Raw genomic sequence first — 10,689 nt, 5'->3', positions numbered from 1 at the left:
GAATGCTCCTCTGTCTGCCCCACCTTCTGCCACCCAGAATATTCCCCTACACTATTGCCCACCACCATCCCGTACGCCACCTTAATGCCGCCCGATCACCACCACCACTAACCGTTCTATCTCCCCTTAAAAATCTCCTTCGTGTTCCTCATCGCCACCTTTATTTACACCCTTTATAAGTTTTACACCATCTGGTGTCGATCACGACCACAACGTACGATCTCGCAGCCAGAGTTGGTGGAAAATCAAGAATCTAATGTTGTTGTTGGTCACCCGATATGGTATATCAGGACCACCGGTCTTTAACAGCCCGTGATCAACGGATTAGCCATTGTGAAGTTTAATAAAGTCGACGGTGTAGGAGTTGTTGAGGGGACTGATTGTACTGTTTGTTTGACTGAATTTGAAGAAGATGACACGTTAAGATTGTTGCCTAATTGTAATGATAGTAATAATAATACGGTCGATGCGACATCGTTTGAGCAGAGTGATGGTGGTTTGGGGGCTATGGGGGATGATGGTGTGGGGGTTAAGGGTGGTGATCAAGGGGAAGCTAGTGGGAGTTCTGGGTTGAGAATTGGGGAGAATGATGAACAGGGGTATTGGGATGAAGAAGGTGGGTGGTAATTTAGGTGGGGCCCTCATTTATTTTTTTATTTTTTAATCTTTGACGTTATGTTTTATTTGTTAATTTTTAATAACAGGGGTATTATAGTCATTTCACACCAACTTAACTCAGAAAACTAACCCTCATCCGCGTCAGGGACTTTGCGGAAACGGAATTGCAAAAGTTGGGGACTATAGCGGTAATTTTAGAAAGTTAGGGACTAAAGGTGAAAAAAGAGAAAACCACAAGGACTATCCGAGCATTTAACTCTAACTCAAAAGTGATATGTACAATTTAAAGTGGACTGTATGATTGATTATAAAGAATATACGTTGCTGAGTGAGGAGGGTATGTTGATTTTTTTTTTTTGGGGGGGGGGGGGGAGGGGGGAATCGCATGCCCTATTTTTCGATTGAAATAGGGCGAGTTATTTAGGTTTACTTGAGAAGGGTATTTGTATATATTTTTTGCAAAGGAGGATATCGCGGTCAATGTGTAGTACAAAAGTTATAAGAAAAAAAATTACAATAAATTATGTGGAATTTAGGTCCCAAAATTCTTTATACATATATCGAAGAAAATGATGTGGAATTTAGGTACCAAAATTCTTTATTCTTTATACTTATATCATACTCGAGAGTTGTGCAATTCTCACAATTAACACTCATTGTAAGTTTGCCTAGTCACTTAGACCATGTGTAGTGGTAGTGGGTTATAATGCCCCCACCATGGGCATTATCCGACACGTGGCGTCCTAGTCAGCAATGAGGCATTATAGTAAAAGTGACGTAGTGGGGCATTATGTCAATAACCCCCATTCAATCATTTCACAATTATTTAGTTTAATTTAAAACATAAAAAACTTCATTAATTTAAAAAAATTACATTACTTGAAATAAAAATAAAATAAAACTGAAAATAAAAAAAAACTGAAAAAAAAACAGAAAAAAAAACCGAAAAAATTAAAATAAAGTTAAAAAAATAACATGATCTAGAGTCCATATTTTTCTCTAATTTTTTTGGCAACGCATTTGCGCAAGAATCAACGCATCGCCTTGTAGGTGGTCGATAGGTTTGGACAAAAACTCAATGTCCTTTTCCATTTGCCTCGCCTCTTGCATCTCGTTAAATTTTTTGGTTTCGGCCACTCGTTCCTTCATAATCTCATAACATTGGTGGCCGAGGTCGCGAATGTCTTGGAGACGACGGTTCATCTTCTCGAAATCTTCCTTTAACTCGAGATCGGAAGACGACTCGACCGTTTTTTCCCGGTTCCCTTTCTTCTACCGGTGAGTCGGACCAACTCTTCTTGAATTCCCTCGTCAACGTCCACCGCCTCATTTAAATCAACATTGCGGGCATCTGATGTCGGAGTTGACGGGTCAACGGAGGATGATGTTTTTGACCTTTTAGCCCGACGTCTACTACTAGACGTCATTGGATTAACTACCGCCCACTTTGGACTTTTTCGTAGTAGCTCCCAACACTTATAGTACGTGAAAGGGCATTTTGTCCTCTCGAACTCCTCCAAAGTCTTCGTTAAAACCCCGACGTCACCTTCACCGCTTGGGCGATTATCGTAATTTCGTTGGAAGACTTCTTGGAACGCATGACACTTGTTGTTGATGTCGGTCCATTAGCTAGAAATGGAATCTTGGTCCCGATGTTCGCCTTGACCCCACGTGCTAAAGAAGAGTGCACGAACCCTATCCCAAAAACCGGGCCCGTTTGAAAGTTTGCTACAAATAAAAAAAAATTATAAGTTGTATGTTAAAAAAAATAAAGTAACAAAATAAGTAAAATAATATATATATATATATATATATAAAATGGTTACCGGTATCTTCGTCCTCCGAAATATCGAGCCACGCCCGAGTCAACGTGAATTCCTCTTCCTTCGTCCATTTAATGATATTTTTTGTACGCCGTGGTGCGTCTTTTTCCTTCTTTTTATGCGACCTTTTGCCGCGTTTCGTTGTTTCTTGCACCGGTTCGGGTTGCATCTCCGGCACGACTTCGACATCGGGTTCGGGTTGTGACGGTTGAGACCCGCCGGCTTGACCATAGCCGAAAGTGGGAGGAACAAACGGAGGGGCGCCACTCAAGTAAGTCGCGTACGTTAAAAAGCTCGGGTCCATGTCTTGAAGGTTATACGGGGTTTGCGGTTGGGTTGTGTTCGGGTTCGTGGGTCTTGCGGGGACACCAAAAGGGGGGCGGTATGGATGCATGATTGTATAAAAAATAGGAGGAAGTGGGTTTTTTTTTATAAAAATTAATTAGAAGAAAGTGGGAGAGAAAGTAGGAGAGAAAGTGGGGTTTTTATAAAAAAGGTGAGAATGTGGGGTAATATATATATATAGTGGGTAATATTTTAAATTAAAAAAAAATATGACCGTTGTCAACGGTCAAAAAGTGGGGCCCCTCTCATTTTAAGCGTTTTAATTAAAACGCCGAACCAATTTTTTTTCGAAAATAACGCCCTATAACGCCGAGTGTAGTGGCTTATGGGGCGTTATAGGGCGTTTTATTTGAAATTTTTTTAAAAAAAACGCCCCACTACGGACGGCCTTACTAAAGTGCATGCCACAACTGCATTTAGTACTGATATATAGCTAAATTCTCATTACTTGTTCTAATTATGTAATGGGTCATTAATTAAATAATGAATTATACATCGAAAATAGTAATTAAAATACATTATGGCCGACAGCTTGAATCCGAAACAGGTACAATTTCGCAAATCAACAAAGACACCATAGGGATTTCATTGAAGGAAAGCCCTACACTGTCGCCTACCTCAGTAACAAATCAACGACTGAGATCCCCTCTTATCTTCACCAGTTTTACACCCTTGACCACTGGTTTCACTTTAGCGATCACCTCCTTTCCCATGGTCTTGATATCAAAGTTGCAAGCTTGTTGCTCCAGATATTTGTAGGTCCCACAGAACGTTGTTCCACACCTACACATGAACCCCATCAAACCCACACCATCGCTTGCACGACCCGCACCTGTTCCGCGGCTGCGACTTCACAGCCACCTCCGTCATCACCGAATTGATGGAAACAGTGGCAAGTACGAAAGCCAGAGAGGTGGATTACGGTTGGTATTACGGCTGAAATATACTCTTCTCAACGGCATGTCTTGATTTGGTTACCTGGCTTTTGCTTTAGACATTGGCATTTCATGTTGAACTTATGTTGGCATTTGAGTTTTGTTGACATCTACTGTAATACTTTACATTTCGTTTTTTGTTAAGTCCTCTGTTGTGTTTGATTAAGTTTTAAGTCAAAACTACGTGTGGTACAATTTTACCACAAGTAGGGTTCTCGGGTTTTATGGCCTTAGCGTGTAAGGGGTGCTCCCCTCGTCTCCATCTAGCCAATCACACTATGCCACTTTAACTGTAAGGGGGCCCCTCTCCACTCCCCAGCCAATCATAGCCATTTGAGGGGTCAAGAGGTCGAAAAAATCAACATGGCACAAGCGGTGAGCAGTCCCTAGGTGTTTGAGTTTGCCGCACACAAAATGGGGATGGCGGCGGTGTTACCGTAACACCATCCCCGCTAACACCCCGGTCACCCTTATAGTAAAAAATACTCCATTCTTTCATTTTTGTTTGGCAGATCAAATGAAGGACATACTTGTTATTGTTACCTATTTTTTTAAGTTAATAAATCTTAAAATCCCCAAAAAACAACGTCCATTTACAAATGACATTAGTTCCAAAAATATGCTTTGCCTTTATCACTTCAAGTCTTTAACCAAAAATTATGATTGCCTCGAAGAAATCATTTAACCAAAAGTCTTGAACATATCAAAAGATAATCAAATACGTTTACATATCCGAATCTCATGAAATGAAACTAAGAAAATCATAGATGTTTAAAAACAGTACGTCTCATAAGATTAAAAAAAAAGCATAAGGTTGTGTTAGATAAAACACATTTCAGAAGGTGAAACCCAACTTTCCACGTACTCGATTGAGCGTACAAACTTGAATTGAGAAGTACCGTATACCCCCTTGCAAACAAAAATCATCCTGTCGATATGATCAAGAGTTTCCAAAGCGTTGAGCGTCTTATATGAATCTTTTGACGTGTCATAGATAACAAATTGGATTGAGCTACATGTCATAAGAATTTTTCCGTTACCCAAAACACAAATAGGGTAGAACCTGTTACCTTCCAAACCGAAATTGAATGAATGTGCTTTCATCCACGAGTTCTCATCACACTGTTGTTTCATCAACCACACATCAAATCCAGTAGTACTTTTGTTAATCGTGCAAAGGCATCCACCTATGGATCCCAAAAGAAGCATTTCAGGGTCGAGTCCATGAGAAAGTTTTATCTTCAAAAATCCCATCTCCTTAACATTGAGGGCCAAGATGTTGAAACAGTGTTGTATTGAAGTTACCCAATACAAAAAGCCATTTAGAAACACACCCGCATCACCCCAAAAATAAAATTCCCGTTCAGTGAATTGTGGTTTGCTCCATGAACTAGTTTTAAGATCAAAGACGTCCCATCGGTAACATTTGGTACGGAGCATATAGTCAAATCTAACAATCTTTAAGTCATGTGGGTTCTCACCATGGCCAAATCCAAACACATCGGATAAAACATGACCAATGAAAGAATGTTGTTTCATATTCGCAACTACCTTGGATGCACGTGTTAAGGGATTGTATAGGATCAAGTCACACATAAGGAACCTATAAGGACAAGGAATAGCTGGAGGCCGCCTAATAGCCAAAAGCACAATGCCACTGAATGTTCCAACAATGGTAAGTTCTGATACTAATTCTGGTTCTAAAGGAGGAGGTATTCTGACCATGGAATGAGTATTGTCTTCTACCGGTACGTTTTCGTCTATAGCAACAAGAGGCTTTAGTAACGGGAAAAGGACCATTCTACGTGATCTCGACTTCATAAAATATGGGTCTGAAATTAGACGATTCCAATGCTTTGACGCGCATCTGAACCGTAGTAAAGGCTTTCCTGGAAGTCGAGCAAGGATGCTGCGAAGGACGTCATCGCCTATATAGACGTTCGCCATAGATTGATACTCCAGTGTTGTTTTAATGGCAACGGAGGGAGGAGAAGAAGATGATCGGCTGATGAACGTGTTTATTAGGAAGGATACCCTAAAGTATTCGGAAATATTGTAATCATTGAATTCTTAAAAATATTATATAGCAAATTAATATATCTTTCGGAGCTTATATATTTGTGTATTTCGTAATCCCCTTTTATTGGTAGTTAGGTATTTAATTATCAAAATTTACATTGAGATCGTTTGGTAAATATGATTTTATTAATAGGAAAATGGTAAAAAAAAAAATATGTTTTGGATGATAAACTCGTATCGTTGTTTTTTCTAAGTTAAATTAAATGTTGATAAATAAATACTCCTAATAATTCAACTTAACTGTTTATCCTAAGTTTCTTATTTCTTATACCCGTGTATATTATTTTTAAGTTATTTTAAATTTTCTAGCTACAACTAATTTATCATATATTTTCAGCTATATTTGTGATGCATTAAACTTAGAAATAATCCCTCAAAAGTAATTTACATACATGTGTTATGTGTTAATATCTTGTTGGAACTTTAAGATTTAACATTAACTTCTATTAAAGTTATGTTAAATTTGTGTAAATGGGCCTGTTTTATAACAAAAGTTATGTAATAGAATTAATTATCCCCTCTAATTAATATTAATATAAAGTAAGATACAAAAATAACCCGGTTGGTGATAAAAAGGTATTTTTGTCAATTTACACAAACTTAATGGTAACTAGTGTTAGACCTTAAGATCGTAACAAAATGAATACAAAAAACTCATAGATATATATTTTCTTAAAAACTTAGACATCAAATGTGCATGGGCGGTTCTTAGAAGGCATGTGCCAGGGCCACGGCCCTGGCAAGTTTTTCGGCCGTAGTGCTAATTTTCCGCGTTTCGATCGAAATTTTTTATATATACTATGTTCGGCCCGGGCATTTTTAGTGCCCGTGTCTTTCAGCCCTGGGAAGTTCAACGGGCAAGATCCGCCACTACAAATGTGTGATTAAAAACAAACTCACAAACCACGTAGGCTATTATTGTTAAAATTGTATACACTAAAGCTATGTAATTTCTAAAAAGTTTTTCAGATTTTATCTTTTTGTATTTGGAAAGTAACATGCTATCGAATGAATATAGGAAAAAGAAAATAAAGCAATGATAATGAGAGGAGGTCTCATGTTTTTAACCTGGGCTAGAGATAGTTTAAATTTATTTATGTAAATTTGATGTTAAAAAAAGTTGTTTAGATTATACATTTTCTGTCTTAGATTTCTTATTTTAAAGTACGCATTGATAAATAACTTCCAATAAATCAAAGTTACCACTTCAAATATTACTTTATTATATATTCTTAGGGTTGAGATCCTGTACAAACAGTGCTAATTATAAGAACCGTAAGAACAGATCTGAACCATTGATAATTTAAATCAAGGGTTGATATTGATTATAAATAAAACCCTTATAATTAAAAATTACTACTAACAAATTAGGGGTAATTTTGTAAAATTGCTAGTCATTTGACTATTTTCCATTAAATACAAATTCCACCAAGGTTTTTTAAACTAAAATAACTTTTATATATTTCATTATTTTTTTAAAAAAAATATACCATAAAATCAAGTATTTTTTTATCTTTAATATGAGTACCATATTGCTATACCTTTTTTGTATTTATAAAAGTGATTTTTAAAAAAGTTAACAAAAGATGTTTTATAATTGTGCTGATAACGTGCTGATTATGTGTTAATTACAAAATAATACAAACAAACATCAAAAGTAGATATAATCAGCACATCTGGTGTGCTAATAATGGAGAACAATTGAGGATGTTGTGCTAATGTCGTTTATGTTGAAAATGGAGAACGATTGAGGACGATGTGCTAATAATGAAGAACGATTAAGGATGTTATGCTAATTATATAGTGTTGTGCTGATTATATTTTTTGTAATTATTTTTAATTAGCTATTATTAAATATGGTCAAAAGGTCTAAATTACCCCTAAACTAATTTTTTATTGATGGACACTTGTCAATTATGTGTTGGTTCTTACGGTTCTTACAAACTTAAGTGTTTGTATTTGATCTCATTCCTATATTCTTATGTTCCCATTAAAGTCAATGGGAACAACATGCAATCTAAACCATTGGATCAAATTAAGATTAAATCCTCACCATTATAATTCAGAAAAACAAGGAGAGGTTAATTGGCGGTTAGGTCAAAGCCAGAAATTTAGTACATCCTCTCTCCCACGTTTCCACACTCAACCCTTTCAAAAGTTTTTCTCCACTGCGCATTTTTCACACTCCGATCGTCTTCCTCCTCAGTTCTTCTTTTAACCTTTTCTCACACTCCGTCCGGGTCATCATAGATAACGAAGATTACTAAGCCTTAACCGTTCTTTTAACCTTTTTTCTTCTTTTTTGGACTCAAGGCTAAATTGGTCAAATCGAAAGGTTTGTTTGTGTGATTTTGATGCAGTTAACCTTAAAGAAGACTTGGAAACGAAGGACAACCACCAATAGCCACCATCGCCAGCCTCTACCAAAAGAGTTCCAGTTGAAACAAGGCCACGATTTCCATCGCATCAACCAGTACCGATCGATTGTAAGTTAATCGAGATTCAAGGTAACAACTCCAATTCGTAAATAGATAGTTATCATCGTTATTAAATTTCTAGAAGTAGAATATAATACCATATGTGTTAACAAATTGATTTGCAGGTCTGTTGTAATGGTGTTTTGGGAAATGAATTTGAAGGTTCCTGTTGATGGTGGTTCTTTATAATTAACATCAAGATCATCATGTCAACTTCGTATTCGCCATATGTTGATAATTAGCATCATAATTTCATTGGGATTTTTGCCTATTACCTTTTTATCTTATGTTGTAGATATCGTTTTTTTTTTTTACATAAAGATATAAGCATCTAGAGTCTACGTATATTGAACTTGCTGGTAACTCTACTCAATGTTTACACCTTATATATAGCTTTGCATGAAATTAAATTGTGACGGAATCAATATTCTGGTGTTTGATTGCATGTTGGTTAAAGGAATGTCTATGAGCAAGAGACTTATCATTTAACCCTGAGAAGAAAGAGACAATGCAGGTTCTTTTTATGTTCCATACATATTTTCTTTTCTATTATTATTTTAATTAACCTGAGTATAATTTCAAGTTCTTGGTCACAAATAAAAAAGTTTGGTAACAATGTAATTATGAAGATCAATTGTGAAATTTATGTATAGAGAAAAAATCATTCTACAAAGTAAATGCACAAGAAACTTAAGGTTTACAGCTGAAAAATCTTTAAAATGGTTAGAATTGTGACATTTTACTGCACAAGAAACTTAAGTTTTGTAATCTATTCAGTGGCGGAACTAGAACATCAACTCAGAGGTATCCCAATTTTTTTTTATCGTGCAATCATATAATATTAAAAAAAACATGCCGCCCAATTGCCCAAATCAATAATCATTCAACTTTGGGCTATTATTTACTTATTTGGGCTTAGCAAATGTGTTATTATTTACTTATTTGGGCTTACCAACATCTTATTATTTTGTAAAAAAAAAAAAATTAAGGGGTGTCCTCGTACTTGTTCAGGGGTGTCCTATGTATAAAAATCGAAAAAAATAAAAAATTCAACACTACTAGTAAAAACTTGAGCCGTAGCCCGGGCTACGCCCCACATAACTAAAGATCCGCCCCTGAATCTATTAATGGGTCGGTACCGGTTTTACAGGAACTTTATGTCTAAAAGTTTCGTTTTTCCTTGTAATAAATAACTACCTAAGCGCAGCAATGGGAGACATGGAGATATGCAGGTGCTTGGAGTAAAATAAGCGCAACAATAGGGGACATGGAACAGGACTGAATTCTGGAGAGACAAGTGGTTGGGACATATACCGTTGAAAGAGGTCTTTCCCAGCTTGTATGACATGGAGAAACAAATATCGTGCCTGATTTCGGATAGAATCTTCGTCGGCAAGGATAGTGGCAAGCGGGTCAAATGGTGTTGGAAGATAAAAAGACTCCCGGGTATTATGGTGGAAGATATAAATGACTTGGAAGAGCTAATTATGAGTTATAACTTTACGTTAGAGGAAGACGGATAGGGCTGGAAGCTGGAATATTCGGGCGTCTTTTCGGTTAAATCTATGAGGAAGGCAATGTTAATGGACGATGGAGGAACATATCCAATGAGAAATTTTTAAGTGGATTTGATGGGTCCCATCTAAAGTCACGTGCTTTATATGGCATCTAGTGCAGAACAGAATCTCGGTGGCATGCAACCTAGGGGGTAGAGTTACCCTGCCATCTACAGTATGCAGCCTATGTTCAGCTGAGGAGGAATCTAAAAGCCATTTAATGCTCGAGTGCAATGCCTCTACGGATATATGGAATAAAGTTGCTTCATGGATCGGAATGGATTAAAAGAAGAGCAAAATCGAAAAATATAGACAGGGAGCTTTGGATTACAGATGGTAAGGAGCACTTAGGAGGCTTTAGGACCTTAGGTGTTGAAAGTGGGGTCTGGAATCTGGATTTTATTTGGATTGGTGTACTTATTTTCAACCTTTTAATATGACATTTCATTGCAATACTTATAGATGTAAGCCTTTTGTTTGATATATAGACATGGAAACCTTTTTTCCCCTTCTAAACCCATTCAAGGTTATTATTAGTGTAAAATGAAAAAAAGTATTATGGTTACTACTCCTTTGCAGTCGGAGGGAAGGGGCCTAAAGATGAAGTTCAAATATATATATCTGCAAATGAATGTTTTTTATATTAAAATATTCACACAGTTTTTTGGTTTTAAACAAATAATGTTTTGTTTAGATTACAAACAATAAAATACATGTCATTGTACCATCAATATGTCCGTCCACCGGACGGGTATAGAACTAGTTTTCTATGGGTTTTAGCTACAAATATATTTATCAAATACTTTTATTCAAAATGACATGATACGATGCTAAATTATATTGTTTCTACAAAAAA

General features: G+C 36.5%; 1 protein-coding gene and 1 long non-coding RNA gene across 2 annotated transcripts; one reads left to right on the top strand and one right to left on the bottom strand.

Annotated features, from left to right (window-relative positions):
* Positions 1–3,415: 3,415 nt before the first annotated feature.
* Positions 3,416–5,668, bottom strand: LOC110888533 (F-box/LRR-repeat/kelch-repeat protein At2g27520). The gene is made up of 2 exons (XM_022136057.1): positions 4,605–5,668; positions 3,416–3,569 (listed from the first exon to the last, which is right to left on the bottom strand). The coding sequence occupies exons 1-2, from the start codon at positions 5,666–5,668 to the stop codon at positions 3,416–3,418; spliced, it is 1,218 nt and encodes a 405-aa protein (XP_021991749.1).
* A 2,229-nt stretch (positions 5,669–7,897) lies between these two features.
* On the top strand, positions 7,898–10,349 carry LOC110890686. Its single transcript, XR_004879725.1, has 2 exons — positions 7,898–8,307; positions 8,403–10,349. It is a non-coding gene; the product is annotated as an uncharacterized LOC110890686 (long non-coding RNA).
* The last annotated feature ends 340 nt before the right edge of the window (positions 10,350–10,689 follow it).

The sequence above is a fragment of the Helianthus annuus genome, chromosome 14 (assembly GCF_002127325.2).
Source record: "Helianthus annuus cultivar XRQ/B chromosome 14, HanXRQr2.0-SUNRISE, whole genome shotgun sequence".
Taxonomy (NCBI): domain Eukaryota; kingdom Viridiplantae; phylum Streptophyta; class Magnoliopsida; order Asterales; family Asteraceae; genus Helianthus; species Helianthus annuus.
Note: the sequence above shows the minus strand (reverse complement) of the source record. Positions and strands in the feature narration are given on the sequence as shown.